The sequence below is a fragment of the Ornithorhynchus anatinus genome, chromosome 1 (assembly GCF_004115215.2).
Source record: "Ornithorhynchus anatinus isolate Pmale09 chromosome 1, mOrnAna1.pri.v4, whole genome shotgun sequence".
Taxonomy (NCBI): Eukaryota; Metazoa; Chordata; class Mammalia; order Monotremata; family Ornithorhynchidae; genus Ornithorhynchus; species Ornithorhynchus anatinus.
The window spans coordinates 69,451,546-69,471,607 of record NC_041728.1 but is presented as its reverse complement, the minus strand read 5'-3'; the positions used below and the strand labels follow the sequence as shown (position 1 = coordinate 69,471,607).

Sequence of the window (20,062 nt, the reverse complement as noted above, 5' to 3'; positions counted from 1 at the left end):
TTCCTTCTCAAATCTTTTCAATTTGAGTGGAAAGAGGACTAATTATTAGCACATTTTATACTACATCATTCAGTTAGTGACCTCAACAGAAAAATCCAATTCCATACCAGTTGGTGAGACTACAAAGATACAGAAGTCTTTCCAACCATATTACATGTTATGCCCTTAACACCATACAAGTGCCTTTTTTGGCATTTAGTTTATCCTGAGCATAATGGAAATTCGGTCCCATTTTGCTTGCACCAACCATAAGACACTACCCCAGATTGCCTTTAAAATGACTGTGCCAATACAGGAAGGAAGAAAGAATCGAGGGCCAAGAAATGGGACCCAAATGAAGCAGCATGGGTAATGTCACCAAGAGTAAACTAGCACCTTTAACATGCCCAGAAAAGTATCATGAGACAGGGTTATGAAGTAAAATCAAATAATGATCATGCAAGGGTGGGCTATGCAATGTCGGAAAGATCACAGCCCTGTTTTCCTTTCTCTTCTGCCTTTGTCCATGTCTGTTCTCTTGTGCACCTCCACACGCTGTGGACTTCGGGAAGGAGAAGAGAGCGCAGGTAAGAGCTACTGATTGTAATACAGGATCGCAATTCTGAAGGACGGTCTGGTGTGGATGGGGAGAGGTTGAAATAAATGGGGAAAATGGCAATTTTGGACTATGTGAATTTTGATTTTCCCCCAATCGGTCTATCTAGAATTCAAAAATAGGCTGCTGTCTTACTTTTTAAAATATATATAACTGGCGCTAGGTATGCTCAAATATAGCAATTAGCTCATTTTTAAGGATTTCATATTCTTGTACTAGCAAGAAAATGAAAGATAACCCCTATTCACTTACCAGATTATGACAACTACACACTTAATTGAAAAACTGTTGACTGCTCAAACTGATGCATGACTACTTTACCTTCAAAAAATTAATAATAAGTGTTGAGAATTGATGCTGCTTCCACATGATAGTATCATTCCTTTTAGACTGTCATCTCAGTTTATCCACCCTCCTGTACCATTTTAGATTTATTAAAAATTCAGCTTTTGTTTAATGCCCTGTGAGCCTCTAAAAATACCAGATACTTTTTCTAAGAACAATGTATGCTTAAATGGGTGATCAATCTGTCAACCTTACAAAACTAGACTCACTGAATTCTAAGGAAAAAACGGCTCTGGAATCACTGGTTTTGAAGTTTTCAGATATCGGAGTTAAAAAGATCAGTGTTAATTTCACACCATCTGGCTTGCTCATATCTAGCTCTGTTACTCACTACCCCTCATCTGTTGAGCCAGGGATTCTCTCAGGTGAGTAAATGATCAGTGATAAGACGATACTATGTAAATACAGATATTTGGAAGAAGTGCTGTTTATTCCCAAAATGCAATCCCAATTTGGCAGGGAGAGACAACACAGGGAATTGATCGATAATATTTCAATTACACTTTTAACCAGAAAATGCCATTCTGACCGTGATTTCATCTAAATGGAAACCTGGAACCTAGAGCCTGACTTCCCTGGAGCTTGGCCACATTAAAGTGCCACAATCTCTGCCCCATCTCCGAGCCTCCACCTGCCCATCTACCCATTCCTTTGTACCTTATCAAAACTCTCTCATCCCCTCAGTTCTTCCCTCCCTATCTGCCATCTTCAACTCTTCGCTCTCCAATAGCTTCTTCCCCACCGCTTTCAAACACGGCCAGATCTCTCCTATCCTAAAAAAACCCTCCTTTGAAACCCTCCTTTGACCCCACGGTTCCCTCCAGTCATCGCCCCATCTCCCTCCTATCATTTCTCTCCAAACTCCTTGAACGAGTCATCTACACCTGTTGCCTCAAATTTCTCTCCTCCAATTTTCTTCTTTACCCCCTCCAATCTGGCTTCCACCTCATCTCCGCAGAAATCACTCTCTCAAAGGTCACCAATGACCTCCTTCTTGCCAAATCCAATGGCCTCTACTCCACCCTAATCCTCCTCGACCTCTCAGCTGCCTTCAACACTAATGACCACCCTCTTCTCCTGGAAGCATTATTCAACCTTGGCTTCACTGACACTGTCCTCTCCTGGTTCTACTACTCTTATCTTTCTCACCACTCCTTCTCAGTCTCCTTCGTGGGCACCTCCTCTGTTTCCCACTCCCGTTAGGGTCCCTCAAGGTTTAGTTCTGGGACCCCTACTCTTCTCCACCTACACCCACTCCTTTAGAGAACTCATTCTCTACCATAGCTTCAACTACCACCTCTATGCAGATGATATCCAAATCTAGACCTCCAGCCCTGATCTCTCCTTTTTCCAGTCTAGCATTTCCTCTTGCCTTCAAGGCATCTCTACTTGGATGTCCTCCCGTCACCTCAAGCTTAACATGTCCAAAACAGAACTCCTTATCTTCCCTTCCAATCCCTGTCCTCTCCATGACTTTCCCATCACTTTCTTGTCTCACAAGCCCATAACCTTGGCATTATCCTTGACTCCTCTCATTCAACCCACATATTCAATCCATCACTAAATATTATTGGTCCCACCTTCACATCATTAAAATCTGCCCTCTCCTCTCCTTCCAAACTGCTACCAAGTTAATACAATCGCTCACCCTATCCCGCCCGGATCACTGCATCAGCCTCCTCGCTAACCTCCCTGCTGCCTGTCTCTCCCCACTCCAGTCCATACTTCACTCTGTTGCACGGTTCATTTTTCTATAAAAATGTCCAGGACCTACCACCCCATTCCTCAAAAAACTTCAGTGGTTGCCCAGCCACCTCTGCATCAAACAAAAACTCCTCACCATTGGCTTTAAAGCACTCAATCACCTTGCCCCTCCTACCTCACCTCACCACTCTCCTACTACAACCCAGCCCACACACTTTGCTCCTGGAATTTTAATCTTATCACTGTGCCTCGATCTCATTTATCTCCCCACTGACCCCCGCTGCCATCCTGCCTCTGGCCTGGCGTACCTTCCCTCCTCAAATCTGACAGACAATTGCTCTTAACCACTTCAAAGCCTTATTGAAGACACATCTCCTCCAAGAGGCCTTCCCTTACTGAGCACTCCCTTTCCTCTTTTCCCACTCCCTTCTTCCTCGCCCTTACTTGCTCCCTTTTTTCTTCCCCCCTCCCAGCCCCACAGCACTTATATACATATGTGCAAATTATTTATATTAATGTCTGCCTCCCTGCCTTTAGACTGTAAGTTTGTTGTGGTCAGGGAATATGTCTGTTTATTGCAGTATTGTAATCTTCCAGGCACTTAGTACAGTGCTCTGCACACAGTAAGTGCTCAATAAATATGACTGAATGAATGAATGAGCCTCACTGACCTCACATCAATTTCCAGGCCCTCTTTCCTCTCTCCCACTGCTAATCTGAATGGCTTCATAGTCTTCCCCTAAACCTGAGGGTTGGGAGGAAGAGGAGATGGGGGGCAGGGAGAAGAGGGCTGGAGCCTTCTGGACATTAGCTGCTATTAGGAAAGTCTCACGGATCAATCTCGAGATGGGAACCAGAAGCATGTCTGTCCCCATCAATATAAATTACTCACATCTATTCATGTCTGTCTTCCCCTCTAGACTGTAAGCTCGCTGTGGGCAAGAAACATGTCTCTGTTGTACTGCACACTCCCAAACACTTAGTAACATGCTCTGCACGTAGTAGTAAGTGCTTAACAAATACCACCGATTGCCTCATTGACCCAAGGTCAACTGATTCCCGTTTCCCCTGCATTGAAACTGGGACTGAGATCACCACAGCCAGCAAGTAGCTGGCTTGAGCTGTCCACTTTCTTTTTGTTTTTCTTACGTTGGCAGGTTAGAGAGATGATCATGGATTCACGTACCTGTCACTGATTCTGATCTCGAGTGCTCTTCACTGTCCGAATCCTCCAGTAAGTCATCACTTAAATTCAAAACAGAAGTTGGCAAAGATTTTTTAGTTTCAACCACACAAAAAAGAGCAGATACAAGAAAGATTTTCCACCCAGAACTCTTGAGTGCATTTTACGGTTTGTTTAGGTTGTAGGACACACCTTTCAAGGCCAGTGAACATCTTTTTTAATCATCTGAGAAACTGGCAAAATGAAATGCTGCATGACTCAACTATATACCCTAAAGGCACTGCTAATTAGTGGGAAAGCTACAACTGGCACCTAAGAGAGTACTGATCCTCACATTTTAGGTTGGGCATTTTGATCGGTATTCCCCCAAAGCAGAGTTTGGGGGGTTCCTACAGTTCGGTGACTCTTGTGGAACTCTGGTGTGCCTCAGGTGCCAGCAACCAATCCAAGACTGAAGGAGTGGGAAAAGGATAAAAACAAAAGGGTTGTGGGGCAACGCCCTAAAAATTGGCTTTTGCGGGGAGATTGAAACAGCACTGCAAGATGCTAAGAATTAACTATAAAAGGGGAAATTGACATTTAGTGTGATGCCAGAGGGATTTTAAGCAGAAAAAGAATAGCATTCCAATGTGCAATGCCGAAGATCATATTGTTCCAAAAACAGGATGTTCCAGAATGGATGCCTACTTCATTCATCCATTTTACTTTCTCCGTAATCCTGGAAGTCTGTCAATTCTCTATGCCTCGCCCTCGCTACACTTTCCCCTTTGTTTCGACTGACACCTGATTTATACAGGAATTTTTTTGCTCGTGAAAATCAGGACAGGCTGAATATATATAGGGAGGTCTCAATCGAGACTCACATATTAAAAAAAACCCGCAAGGAAGGGAAAGAAGAAAGAAAGGAAGGCTAGAGAGATATAGGTAGAGAGGAAGAAAACATCCTTAGAAAGGTGGGCAAAAATCAGAAGTTAACTGTCCTTTTCTCTCAACTAAAATATCTTTGCCCTTTGTGAAAATGGAGAGGGGGGAAAGAAGGGATGGTGTGCTCTCCTAATGTTCGTCTACAGTCCTTCACTTAGAATGGAGCCAGAGGAAAAAAGAAGAAAGTGAACATCGGGGCCCAGCACATAATTCCCGGAGAATGTCTGTGTGCAAATCCATCTCATTGGAGGATGAGGCTTTGTTTCTTAATACTAAAGACATCCTCCCCCAAAAGCCTTTACTTTACCTTCAAAGCTGAGCAAAACACCTGGGAACCGCAGCCTCAGCCCTCTCCGCCCCCTCCCCCACCCGCCCGTGGCTGACGATCTCTCTGCCTGCCCATCAGGGTCACGTTCTGTGCCCACTGGGCCGGGGATAAAAGCCACTCTTCTGTCTTCTCTGCCCCTCTTCGCCTTCAGAGTCGAATGTCGACAATCTGGCACCTACAGGCTCACCTCCCTGCACGCTCTGGCTCCCCCACCTCCCGCAACGTGGCTGAGCCCACGGCCTCCCTCCTTGCCACCCGTGGCCGAAACTGGTTCCCCTCTGGGCCATCTTAAAAAAAAATAAAAATTCAAGCACGCATTCTGGTGATAGTCCTCCTCGCCCTTTCAGCTGCCTTTGACATAATGGACCATCCTCTTTGTCTTGTAATTTTATCTAACGTTGGCTTCATCGACACTGTCCTCCCCTAAATTCTCCTCCTATCTCTCTGGCCGCAGTTTCTCAGTCTCTTTGGAGGGCTCCTCCTCTGCCTCACATCCTCTGGATTTCCTTCTATTCTCCATTAATACCCACTGCCTTGGAGAATCCATTTTCTCCTAAGGCTACAATTACCAACTCTATGCAGAGGACTCCCAAATCTACATCTCCACCCCTAATCTTTCATTCAGTCATTCAATCGTATTTCTTGAGCACTTACTTTGTGCAGAAAACTGTACTAAGCGCTTGGGAAAGGACATAGAACAACAAACAGACACATTCTCTGCCCTCAACAAGCTCACAGTCCAGCGGGGAAGACAAACATTAATATAAATAAAATATAGATATGTACATAAGGGCTCCTTCTCTCCACAGTCTCGAATTTCCTCCTTCCTTTAGGACATTCTACCTGGATGTCCCACCGACACATCAAACTAAACTTGTCCAAAAACAAAAACTTATCTGCCCCCCAAAAAAGCCTGTCCTCACCATTTTCCTGTAGACTGCACGCCCCCAGTTTCCCTATGCCACAAGCCCGTCACTTCTCACTTATTCGACTCACCTCTCTCACCCAGCCCACATATTTCATCTGTCACCAAATCCTGTCGGTTCCACCATATCATTGTTAAAATCTGCTCTTTCCTCTTCATCTAAACGGTGGATCCTGGCACGCTGATCGAAGCACTTATTTAATCCCACCTTGACTATATTGCATCTGCCTCCTCCATGACCTCCCTGCCTCCTGTCTCTCCCCAATTAGGTCCTGACTTCACTCTGGTGCCCAGGTCATTTTTTCTAAAAAATCATGCAGTCCACATCTCCCCACTCCTCCAAAACCTCCAGTGGTTACCCAGCATCTCCACATCAAACAGAAACTCCTTACTACTGGCTTTAAAGTACTCAAATCTGCTCACCCCCTCCTACTCTATCTTCCGATTGCCTTCTACAGCCCAGCCCGCACACTTTGCTCCTTTAGAACCATACTGCTCACTGTGATTTCATCTGACTTCTGATCCCTTTCCCACACTCTTCCTCTAGTCTGGAACGCCTTCCCACTCCACATACACCAGCTCACCACTCACCCCACCTTCAAAGTCTTATTAAGGCCACAGCTCCTTCAAGAGGCCTCCCCCAATTAAGTCCTCTTTTTCCTTACTACACACTTGGATCTGTGACCTTTGGGCATTTGGTATTCGCCTCATCTTCATCTCCATAGGACTTACCTTCATATCTATAAATTATATATGATCAATTATTTAATTACTTTAGTGCCTGTCTCCCCATCTAGTTTGTAAACTCACTGAGGGCAGGGAGTGACTGTCAACTCTTTTGTGTTGTACTCTCCCACGCACTCAGTACAATGTTTTGCAGACAGTAAGCACTCAATAAGTACCACCGACTGATCGATCGATTGTGGATAATGGAATACTGAGATCCGGAAATCCTCCACAAACACGATTAAAAATAAATTATAATGGAATTTGTCAAGTGCTTACTATGTGCCAAGCACTGTGCTGGGCCCTGGGGTAGACACAATATAACCAGCTCCAACAGACCCCTCGGTAAACAGAGGTCTCACAGTCTAAGGTGGAGGAAGAACCATTGTTACAAGGAAGAACCTGAGGTACAGGTCACACAGCAGGCAAGTGGCAGAGCCAGGAGCAGAAGCCAGGCCCCAGGCCCTCTCTCCTTCCCCTAGGCCGCAGTATTTTCCACATAAGGGTCTCTTGGGTACCATATGTGTCAGCGTTCTGGGGAGCCTGGGCCTGGGCGGGGGGCTCTTAGTCACCAGAAGGCCATTCATTGGCTGAGGAAGCTGAGGAAGGGGGAGATCCGATTTCTCCGAGCTTTCAACGGCCAACCTCGAGAAGTGCGAAGGTGGGCTGGACCTCAAAAGATGTCCTAGCTGTTCGGGGTGCTTATCTGAAAGCCTCGGGGCAGTGGTAGCGGCCTGAGCGCCAAATAATTGAGGCTTGCTCTGCAGTGGTCTCCTAGCCCCTGCGCCAACCACCGTCCCCCCGGACCTTTCAGGGGGTTTTAGCAGGGGGGGGTGGTATTTCAGCCCAGGGGGAGGGCTGAGGAGACGCTGGGTCCACCCCTTCTACACAGAGTGCTGTCTGATGGGTAGGAAGAGTAAAATCTGAGAACCAGGTTCATCTTCCTTCCCCCAATTTGCATAATTTCTTGCTGAAACAGCTGGCGGATTCAATTGCCTGAAGTAGCACATATTACTGCCGGGCCCGCAAAATCCAGAGGCGGACAAAGTTATTACCAGTAGCCACCATTCTACATCAGATTACACTCCCAAGGGGGCCATGCCTTTTGCTCCTTTTCCTCCTTCCTACCACTGACCAACTTTTGGCCAACCCATCATCCATCTAGTTCCCCAGATGAGAGGGTGAAGAAACTCTCAAAAATTTCCCTGCTCCTCAGCTGCTACAATAAAAGGATCATGGGGAGGGAAACGGCCAAAACCGTTAGCAATGACGAGCTTTCAGGTTACCTGAATATTTCATTTATACCTGCCTCCCATTGCCACCGACGGAAAGTTACCACCCAGTTTCAGCGCTTCAGAGGGGAAACGGGGTCACAGAAGAGAATTGGCTTTTCAAAAGAGAAATGCAGTACCCATGAAAACTGGGTATCATGGCCCTGTCCACTCAAGATTATCTAGATTTTTCCTCTGGAGAGGAATGTCGGGAAGAGCCATTCTCCTTGTTTAGAGGGGAACTGAGATTAGTTTTTTAGGAGAGAAAATGTTATACGTTGAATCCCAAGTTAACTGCTGTTACAGATTTTTAATGTTGGAAGTTATCATACCTGTCTCCTTCCAATTTGGGTATATCTGAGCAGCTGGAGGAGTCTTCCAGCCACGCCAATGTTGGCCTCCTCGAGTCAACTCCTGCACTTTGCTCCCCTGACAAGACCAGCTGCTGCACGATAGCTGGATCATAGGCATTGATCTCAAACTTCAAGTGCACCTAAGAGGGTAGAAAGTAGTGGTTATTCCGGCTGAATTAAAAAGCCTAACACTCTCATTATTTGAAATCAAAATATACCTTCATAAGTTTGGAAACATCCCAAATGCAGATCTTTCCTCGTTTCGTTGCAGCAGCTAGAAAATGAGGGCAGCTCCCAGACCCAAAACAGGATATCCTGTCAGTGCCGTCAGTGCAGGGAAACTGGGCTGGACTTGTTGCAAGTGTAACCGACAAGGGTACGTTCTGCGTGTGTTCACCTTTCACAAACGGGCAGTTAGGGGAATGTCTCTCATGCTCAGACCTTAATACAAATAAATACAAAAATTTTGAAAATTATTCAAGCACAGCCAATTTGTAATCCCCAGAGTGAAAGCCAGAGGAGGAAAAAAGCCTTAATTACAACATTCAAACTGAGCCATCATCTCATTTTTTAAACACAAAAATTTGAAGGAAAGAATCCCCTATAACTACACCAACTCGCAGTTTTTCCTAACTTCCCTACAAGCTTTGTAAGTTTGCTATAGGTTTTTTCAAGAAATAGAGAAAATTTTAAAAGCTACATTTGGGGAGGCAAAGATTGAAGAGTATAGATGAAGGGAAGAGGTATTCTGGTGACTGTCAGCTGGAATCACCTAGAAAGACCATTTTATTTCCAATGAAATAATTCAGCTGACTCCATTGTAGAACTGTTCTGACTTTATATATGTACTCTCGTGTGTGTCTCTCAGCTTAGTTCAAAATTCTGAGTAACGTCAGGAAAAATCGGGTAGCGGTTGTTGGATCATGAACCCTACTTCTAACATTCTTCCTGAGACAACTGGTCCCAATTCACATCACGGCCGGCTGTCCCCTATTATGTCATAAATCTGAGAACCGCCTCTGCTCATTAAACACAAGCCTGAATGTGATCAAACTGTACAATTTTTACAATTAACCTTTGGACAAAATCAGTACATTCCTGTGCCAGAAAATGAGACCACCAGTGCTTTGAAACCAATAACCTTAACTGAGTTGGTGGAGCACAAACTTAGCCTGTACCATGTTTTCAGTGGGTCATGCTTTTGGGTTATCCTATGTCAACCAGTTTGCTGCTTCCAAAGTAGCCTAATCCAAGCTTGGAAATCACAGCTGCCGAAATGTCATCAAAAATAATACCAGGTGAAGGGGTAGGCAGTAAAGATATCACGGGAGGGCCTATGATGTCCTCGTTTGGCTTCAACCCTAAGGAGAGATTCCAGACCTCTCTCTCTCTCTAAATAGGGACCCGTTGACTTATGATGTTTAGAGTGAGGAAACATATTTTGACCAATCCGAACATACACCTTTATTTTGGCTTTGTATCACCCTGATTTTGACTCTACAACACCGGCTCCTGGGCTACGGGCAGCCAGGGGCGCGGTGCGTGCAAAATGACTTGAGAATTCCGCCTGAAAGGTAACACTTAGCAGGCAGCCAAACCTCATTCCAAAACCAATTTAGCCTTGCTCCAATGCAGCGTGAGTCTATCCTACCGACAAAGCACTTGTTGCCAAGAGGGCAGCTGCCAAAAGCTTCATGGTCCAAGGTCCCGGACTCTGGGTGGAGAATGTCTGTGTAGATTCACAGAGCCTTCCACTCTTGATATGAAGAGGCAGAGATACAAGGCATTCACTCATTCATTCATTCACTCATATTTATTGACCGTTTACTGTGTGCAGAACACTGTACTAAGCACTTGGGAGACTATAATATAACAATAAACGGACACATTCCCCATATTCAGCATCTCGCCTACCTCCCCACTAAAAGAATGAGGGACGATGGGTGAATGGGGAAGGAGAGAAAGGAGGGATGCATCGGTGATCCTCCTGGCCTGACCAGACCTTCAAGTTTAATTTCCAGTGTCGCTTCACCTAGTCTATCAAATATTCATTCAGTCATATTTATTGAGCACTTAGAGTGTGCAGAGCACTGTGCTAACCGCTTGGGAGAGGACAATATAACAATTAACGGACACATCCCCCGCTCACAATGAGCTTAGAACTCACCAAGGCTCATCAGTAGGCTCCCAACAAACCAGACAAACGCTACAGGTAAAACACATGGCTCGGTCATCTCCTGAGGAGGCGGGCTTCAAAGGAATATGGAAACACACAAGGAGTTAGGAAAAAAATACTATTAACATGTCAACATAGTCAACGAAAACAAACCCTCAAAAATGACCCCTAATTATTTGACTTGCATCTTTCATTTCTGAAAAACTCAAACCTGGTGAATAAACTGAGCCATCTCAAACTGTGATGGGCGTGTGTGTGTGTGTACCGTGCACATGCCCACGCGTGCTGGCATGCGCAGCGGGCTTCATATCTTCGACAGGTTCCACACGGGCACTGGGTCTGCCGCTGTGAAAATGCCCTGGCCCATTACTGCTGCTTTTTGGCCTTTCACATGTTGAGCACTGTGCAAATTCCTAAATATTAAGTGGGTCTTCAGGGTGGTAGTGTGACTCGAGTAGCTCAACACTGCCTTTGGGTCTACTCCAGATGTTCTGGAGTTCTGGCGTCTGTGTGTTGCGGGGGTGGGGGGGTGTGTCACGGGCAGGCTCTGGCAAACCAGAGGAGGATTCAATCAATCAATGGCATTTACTGAGCACGTACTGTGTGCAGAACACTCTGCTAAGTGCTTGGGAGAGTACAGTATTACAGAGTCGGTAGTCCCAACAAGTGTGGGACAGCTTCTGGCCATCTCCTCTCCTGACCCATCGCCGAGTTTAATCACTGAAATGACATTCGACTTTCACCAGAAATACAGCCAGCAATTCTAGTCCAGAGAGTCCATATAGTGTAAGCAACTGCGAATATCGACAACAAAACATTATCAACGCAGAGAGTAGTCCTGGAGAGCCAACATGAAGTCGTCCAAAGAAACATGGAAGAAATTTCAACCAAAACTCAAAATGGAGAAGTTGTGGAAGACAAGGGTACTTGCTTAGAAGAGTACATTTTAATACGGTCGCCACAGGTGGTAAAGTCTGCTCTCTTGTTGGTGAAAAGACCAATGCCTAACAATCTCTTCACCATTGTGCCTATGAAGACCACCAATTTCACATATTCTCTTCAGTCCACGGCATTATTTTTTACATTTTGCCTCTGAGAAGCGAGACGTTCCCCAAGTCTTCATTCCGGAAGAGTCGCCTCATGTCAGAGTCATATCAGAGTCAGGCCTCAGAGTCGCCTGCTGGATCCTCCCCGCTGCTGTTGGCCCTTCCCGTCCATTACTCGACCACACTGCTTGAGTGTGCTTCACTGTATCTTCAAAATGTTCCTTCTGTTCTCCCAGCTGACCCAATGCAGCTCACAATACAGCAGCTTTTAAAGCATCCCCTGGCCTCCGTCTTGCTATCACGTCTTACCAGGCAGATTCCATTGAATGACCTCACATTGGTGATAGTAAGCTAACCACCTGCATTTTGTTTCTGATCCTGTCTCGCCATTTGATGTTGTTAAGTGGCAAAGTAGCTGATTTTATTAATGGCATTTTTTCAGTGCTTACTATGTGCCAGGGAGACACCTGGCGCTGGAGTAATGGGTTAGTCACAGTCCAGAAGTGACTAGTGCAAGGTCACAATGCAGGTAACATGGAGGAGACTGGATCAGAATCTAGGGCCTCTGACTCCCAGGCCCATGCCTTTTCCCTTAGGTCATGCTGCTTCCCAAGTCTGTGTGACTGGGGTGGTTTTTAAAGGAAAGGACTTGAGCTTATGGAATTTGTAATCCTTGCTCTGCCACTCACCATCTGTGCCACCTTGGACAAGTCATTTACCGATCTGTTTCTTGGTTTCCTCGTCTATAAAACAGAGGATTACCTGCTCTCCACACCTCTTCAGCTGTAGACCCAGTGTCCGATCTGAATATCTTGCACCTAACCCAGTACTTCAGCTCACAGTACATGCTTAATAAATACTGCTATTGCTATCATTAATGATGATGATGGTATTTTGTAAGCCCTATTTGCCGGCACAGTTCTAAGGGCTGGGGTTGACAGAGTAATCAGAATGGACACAGTCCTTGTCCTTCATGGGGCTCACGGTCTTAACCCCCACTTTACAGATGAGGGAACTGAGGCATGGAGAAGTTTGTCCCAGGTCACAGAGCGGACCTGAGGGAGAGCCGGGATTAGAACCCATCACCTTCTGACTCCCAGGCCCATGCTCTATTCACTACATCACGCTGCTAAATGAAGCTGATGTGAATTTCAGAGAAGGTCAGGGTCTCCTAGTAAGTAGGCCGGCTTCTGCCCTGCAGATGTTCCACCTGGTCTAATGCTCAAGCCCACAATTACTGCCACAGTCAGTTGGTTTCCCAAAGGACAAATTAGCTCTTTCATCATTATTGTCACCATCAACGCCACTCCCACTAGAATATATTAAGCACTTACTACGTGCAAAGGACTGTATTGAGCCCCGGGGAAAAATTAATTACAACCCAACACGCAAGGGACTCTCAAGACGGAGGACACACAGAATGGCATAGTGTTATGCAAATATGACGAAAGCAGGCCAGAGTTCAATTATAAAATGATCTTGAAATTTTTTTCCCAAAACTTTCCAATTTTTTTTTCATTTTTTCCAAGAATTTCCGGCAAAGAGAAAAATATACCAGTGAAACAGTACCCGTGGACAGTCGTCAGGCTAGCGGTCAATCCATCAACTGCATTTACTGAGCGCTTACTGTGTGCAGAGCACTGTTCTAAGCGCTTGGGAAAGTATAATACAACTGAGTTTGTAGACGGGTTCCCTGCCCGCAACAAGCTTAGAGTTTAGAGGGGGAGACTGACACTGATATATATTTTATTATGTATGATTTATAGATAGGAACATAAGTGGTGCTGAGGGAGAGGGTGCTGATTGATGACTATCACACCCAAAACAAAGGAAACGTGGACAAAACACAAAAAACTGATTCTCCACAAGACAGATAGTGTGGAAGGTGCAAAGAGAATAAGTACAGACTCACCTTGAGACATACCTTCCAAAACTAAGTTTGCAGGTAAGTTAGCTAATGAAAATCACACTTTGGGAGAAAAACACTTTGTGATCAATCAAATGATCCATTTTCAAAACACACAGTTTTACTAATAATAAAATCCTGATCTTCAGAAAAATTTTGGAGCAACCAAATGGTCACTCAAACTAGATGAGTAATGAATGCACAGCATGGGAGTAGAAAACGCTAATTTTATCTGCACCTCTCAAGAGAACTGCTAAAAACAAACAAAAAAATCCGCTAGGCTAGTGTGATGGGTTTTTTTTTTTTTTGGTATTTGTTAAGCGCTTACTGTATGCTGGGCACTGTTCTAAACGCTGGGGTAGGTGCAAGCAAATTAGGTTGGCCCTGTCCCCCATGGGGCTCACAATTTCCATCCAGAGAAATGAAGTGATTTGCCCACTGCAGACAAGAGGTGGAGTTGAGATTAGAACCCAGGTCTTTCTGACTCTTAGGCCCGTCCTCTATCCACTACATCATGCTGCTTCTCATCTACAAGTGTTGTATAAAGAGTGTTAAATGATATAATATCCAAGACTTATCTTTTTACCTGGTGATAGAAGCCAGCTTGAGCCATAGGGTCGGGCTGTGCCCACCTGTACCCTACATGAGGCCACGAGGTGAATGTTTCCCGCCTGTTAGCTTCACTATACATCAATGACCTAAAAAGAAAAACATTGTACGTTACCCAAACGGCACACGGAAAGCTAAAACGTGATTGTCGCTATTAAACCTACCCATATTTTGGAATTCAAATTCTTTGTGACTAAAGGGAAGAGGGAAGATAACGGTCTACTGATAATACATTTACTTAAAATATATCAACTTCCATCCTAGAGTGCCAATGAATTGTTAACACCACAAAATAATTTGTAATGATTTTTAAAGTGTTTAACAAAAAATGGGAAAAGGAAGTCTGAATAAACAGACCACTTCAATTGATCTGGAGGTTAATGGCTCAGATCAGTTTTAAAGGCACCCTTACAGTCGAGAACATCAAAATTAAAGCCTGACAGTCCTCGGAAATGGTACTTTCTGAAAAGGTGATGAGATTTAAATTCACACGCTATATGTATAAAAATACTAAATGGCTACCCTAAAACGAGCTACTAAGTCAAAATTGCAAATTTCCACAGAAAAAATCGAAACATTCTAAAATTAAGGCTCTCCAAGTAATGACGGTCCAATGCTTGAGCTATCACAGAATTTAAAAAAACCTATCTACTACACAAATTGTTATTGCTCGGGACCTGGGCTTTTTAAACTGATTTTTATTTTGCACAAATTCATGTTAAAAACTAGCCCAATTTGGAGTAATTTTAATTCAGTGTTTGTCGCCCACATCCTGATTCGGGCCTGGAACGCCTCGCCCTCCCTTTTCATATCCGACAGACGATGACTCATCCCACCTTCAAGCCTTAATGAAGGCACATCTCCTCCAAGAGGCCTTCCCAGAATAAGGCCTCATTTCCTCTTCTCCCATTCCCTTCTGTCTTGCCCTTGCACTTGGGTAGGAACCCTTGTTCAGCCCCACAGCACTCTTGTACATATCTGTCATTTATTCAGAGTAATGCCTGACTCCCCCTCTAGACTGTAAGCTTCTTGTGGGCAGGGAATATGTCTACCAACCCTCTTCTACTGTACTCTCCCAAGGGCGTGGTACACTGCTCTGCACACAGTGCACAATAAATACGACTGATTGATATCACATCTCTAGATCCTATTTCCTTTGTTTCTTTCTAGCTCTACAGATTTTCTTTAAAGATTGCCTATTTTATCATGAGGGGAGGGAGTCGTGGTCAGACCTTTCTCTTTCAGTGTTACTACTGCATTGAATTCAGGCAACATGGCTGTTTCTGCTCTGATTAATCATTGGTATTTACTGAATGCCTGTTGTGTGCCCAGCACTGTACTAAGCGCTTGGGAGAGTACACTACAACAGAGTTGGTGGACATGTTCCCTGTCCTCAAAGACCTTAGAGTCTAGAGGAACACCCCAAATTTCACTTATGTCACTGTGGATATAGGCATTGATAATAATTAACGTATCTGTTAAGCACCTTCTATGTGCCAGGCACTGAACTAAGAGTTGGGGTGGATACGAGCAAATAGCGTTGGACGCAGTCCCTGTCCCACGTGGGGCTCACAGTCTCAATCCCCATTTTACAGATGAGGTAACCGAGACCCAGAAAAGCAAAGTGACCTGTCCAAGGTCAAAAGCAGAATTGTGGCAGGGCCAGTATTAGAACCTGTGACCTTCTGACTCCCAGGCCCGTGATCTATCTGCTACGCCACGCAACGTCTCGAAGGGAGGTGACATTGAAGGGTGGCTTTTTTTTTCCTCTTTCCAATCACCTCACAGTGCTGCTTCCATCATCAACCCTTGCCTTGTATAGGATTTCCCTAGGGCCCTAATGTTTTGCTAATTATCCTTTTCCTTCTCCTGAACCTATGGTTTTCTTCCTCAACTATACCTCTCTCTTCTTTCTCCTTCCTTTTCTCTGCATCCACAAAGGCTCTCTCATCCCCTTCCCCCCTCCAAATTCACCTTCAATTCCACTCATCCCACAGAAAATAATGCAGCTATCCTCTGCTCTCCCCAGCTGGCTCCTCAAAGCCAAAGACCCGGGCGTGACGGTAGAACAAGGCACACAGATATATACAGTTAACCACTGACAGGGAGCAGAGTCGGAATTAGAAAATTTGCCCCAGGAGGAATTTTACATTATGTCTCAAAAACTGTGTAACCACATGAAATAAAATCCTATCAGCCTAATTTCAAACTCAGCAAAACAGTGCCATAGAAGAATAATCGATTAATTGAGTTCACACCAGATAGATAATCATTTGAAGGTTTTAATATATTGACCCCAATTCTCTTATCGTTCTCAAAGTTTAGGAATCTGAATTCCGGATAATGCAGAGATTTGGTGAACTAAAATCACAACTGCAAAATCTCTGCCCTTCACCAACTCTTCTGAACTGAATTCGTATGCCCTTCGAGATACCTGGGACACAAGTTCACTTTTTATGTAGCGGGAATGCACTGTTTTCCTTTTCTTGGCACTAAATAGCTTATTGTATAATCATTCATGTCTTCCAAACCTCACAGCCAAGAGTGAAAGGCAACAGATCTATCAATCATTAGTAAAGGGCCGAACACTCTAACCTATAGCCTATTTGCTTCAAATATCAATAGCATCTATGTCTCAAAATCTAAAGTATAAGACAGTTTTCCCTTGTCTTCACTAGAGTTTAGGGTCCTTCAAGGGAATTTTGTTGCATATCCCTGTCCTACCCATCCCCACTTCATATAGTTCAGGGAAACGAAAAAAAAAATGGAACTATGAGAAGTGCAAATGGCGCAATCGAATGTTTCATATTTCCCGACTCTCTCTACTATGACTCATCAGATTGTCATTCTATAATGGGTGGTCCGAATATTGCCGACACCTCCGAATACGTAAGAAGCTTCATTTATAAAATGAGCAATTTTCATACCTGTCTACAGATCGGCCGGGCCCTACTCCGAGTTCTGGCCGTGCACTAGGTAAGAGGTAAGACAACCTGTCCATCACAGAGGAGGCTACAGGTAAGGCAGCAACATTTTGATTGATTTTCTTGAGTTCATTTACAATGGCACTGGCGACAGACTTCAATACATGATGAGGAAGATGAAACGTAACTGTTGCCCACTAAAATGAGTTGAGGGGGGAGGGGAGAAAGAAAAATTTAAAATTATCTTCAAATTGATACACCGAAAAAGGGACAGCACAGATGCAAGTGAAAAGTATCACAATTCACAATACCATGGACAATTTCAAGTCAATACTCGGTTTGCAAAGAAAGCTCGACATTCGAATCAGAAGCTTGCAAAGGATAAATGGATAAAACTTCAGCAAATTCAGATAAAACAAGTTACTGGATTTAAAAGTAAAACCAAAATTGCAAATAGGAATGAAGCCAGAGAGAAGAGGAAGCAAAAACAAAAACATCCATATGGAAAGAATACAAATAAATTACTTGTGTTTGTTAACCACTAGCATTGTGACTAATAGGTTCACGATTTGAAAAATGCACACTGATATGAGCTGGTACTTATAAAATGACACTGTCCTCACCTTCTGACAAACCTCTACCTTGTGAATGTATCTCATTTCCTAGTGCTCTGAGACGCTAGTATCAAATATGCATTAATTGCCTACCCTAGGAATTTTGGGGGAAAAATATACTTCTTGTCCTTCAACACCGTAGCTTGCTGTGTGAGTAGCCCACTGTTGAGTAGAACCACTTCTAATTTTATCGGTGTAGTGAACAGAGGTGAGGCAGAAAAATAATTACATCTTCTTTACACATCAATGATTTTAAGTTTTACCCCTGGCTAAGGTTCCAGCAGAGGAATATAGTACGTTTTGTTTCGGTCTTGAAAATATTTTGAGAAGTCTGAGGTTTTTACCCAGCCCACAGCATAAATTTATCTAAGCCACACCTCCCTGTTCCTAACATCCACACACCACTAACTTATCTACTTAAATTTGTAGATAAGCACCCCCTAAGCACCCCCGAAAACAACCTTTAAACACACCTCCATGAAGAGTAACAAAACAGAAAACAGAAACTAATTACTGTTTTTCTGTTGTTTGAGATGTCCCTTTACAAGCCTAGGCCTTGGGGCAAGAACAGGATTTGGGAACATCTAGTGATGATGTAAAATGGCTGTGAAATCTGCAGAGCTCTCTCCTTGACTGAATTTACAAAGATTCCTCAGAACCAGTCTTTCTATCCATGTGACTGACTTCTGCCACTTTTTATTGTAGCCTGGGCGTGTCGTTCATTTTGAGTTTCATTTCCAATTGTCATATAAATGAGCAACTAATGATTACATTAGAAGCTGGGAAACACCACAAGATGGAAAGTTTTTTTTTTTTTTTTAAAGTTCATAAGCATCTATTTTCCCATAGGTTCACGTATATTCTCATACAGTGAATCCTACCTCAGAAAAATTTACATTTCATGATGATCCAAAGAAAGTTTAAACAGGCTTAACAAACGCATTTTTTTTAATCTAGAGTTTGGCTGTCACCAGCACAATAGAAGTTATTTTAACCACAGCATGGGAAAAACAGACTTAAGTTCTTAAAACAGAGGACGTTTTAACGACATTCTTTGTAATGTAGGGGAGAGGACATTTTTTCTCGGGTCAATTTTTGATTGTTTTTCATTCTTACCTTTGCAACTTTGTGATTTGCTGCTGTCTCATGCGAGGTATTTTTTAGTCCATCTTTTAGCTGTGTAATGAATAAATCATATCCCTCTGTACTAGAAACATCTACCTTCTCTACACAAGCAGATAACAGTTGCTGAGCCTAAAAAAGTGAGGAAAGATGACAAAATTAAATCAATCCTGGAACCCAGATTGTAGTATTTTAGCGATTCAAAACTTTATTCCGGAGACTATTCTGGGCTCTTTTGCTCTAAATTAGATTTTTGAATTCTGTTGGAAAGGAAGAGAGGAAATGTGGACTTTTTTTTTAAAGTTGCAGAGAAGACCAAGATTATGCAATGCAAATGTTTGGTGGATTTTTTTATTATTATTTCATAGTTCTGATAGCAGAGTTCTCTCTATATGAACTGTCCATTATATATATATATATATATATATATGTATATGTATATACACACACACACATCATTAATCAAAATCCAAAAGAGGCAATATGATCTGCTACTTCAGGTCTCAAATAACCTTCTCTCAGGACCACATATTACTGGAGGGAAAGTAACAGCCGTGTGGTCCTGAGAGAGGTGAATAATTCTATTCATTCACTCATTCAATCATATTTATTGAGCGCTTACTATGTGCAGAGCACTGTACTAAGCACTTGGAAAGTACAATTCAGCAATAAAGATTGACAACACCTGTCCACAATGGGCTTACATTCTAGATTCACATAGTCTATGATTCATTATGGCAAAACTTTAAAAAGGACTAATCTAACAAGCAGAGAAACCCAAAGAAATCCAATAATTGAGAGATGGTTTTCAGAGCTTTCTCCCTTTCTAAAATAGGATATGACACCAACTTCACAGGAAAATAGAAATAAAGACATTGGGAGCTTTAAAGAGTTTATAGCTATTCAACTTTAGTGCAAATGGTTACATTTATATATATATGTATGAATAAATGTAACAGTTATTAAATATATATAAATCCTAATCTGCATGCACTGAAATCCACCCTGAATATTTCGAACTCTAAAATAACAATACCGTTTTACAGAACCCCAAAATTGTTATTTGATGCCAAAGCTTGCTAGGAAAGCTAGAGGTAACATAGGAAATACATTTAAGGGACATTAGATAGGTAGAAAGAAGGGTTTGAGCAGGAATGCTTCAAGATGACGCCGCTGAAAATGGTTGATTCTTTACGGGCCACAGTCAGAGGTGAATGGTGATGGGTCTGAATCTACAGTTCTCAGTTTCAGGGGAGAGTTGGCACTGAGCTCTTGTTGGAACCAATGAAACGTTTTCACAGATTCAGTGCA

The 20,062-nt window shown here is 43.4% G+C and overlaps 1 protein-coding gene across 3 annotated transcripts in view; it reads right to left on the bottom strand.

Annotated features, from left to right (window-relative positions):
* Positions 1-20,062, bottom strand: part of BIRC6 (baculoviral IAP repeat containing 6) — a 295,572-nt gene that overhangs the window by 234,678 nt on the left and 40,832 nt on the right. For all 3 annotated transcript variants that reach the window (XM_029060209.2, XM_029060223.2, XM_029060216.2), the window contains exons 3-9: positions 18,746-18,883; positions 17,019-17,212; positions 14,069-14,180; positions 10,522-10,604; positions 8,573-8,795; positions 8,334-8,494; positions 3,831-3,889 (exon numbers count right to left, since the gene is read on the bottom strand). In XM_029060209.2, coding sequence (XP_028916042.1) covers positions 3,831-3,889; positions 8,334-8,494; positions 8,573-8,795; positions 10,522-10,604; positions 14,069-14,180; positions 17,019-17,212; positions 18,746-18,883 — 970 coding nt within the window. The remainder of the gene's footprint in view (positions 1-3,830; positions 3,890-8,333; positions 8,495-8,572; positions 8,796-10,521; positions 10,605-14,068; positions 14,181-17,018; positions 17,213-18,745; positions 18,884-20,062) is intronic.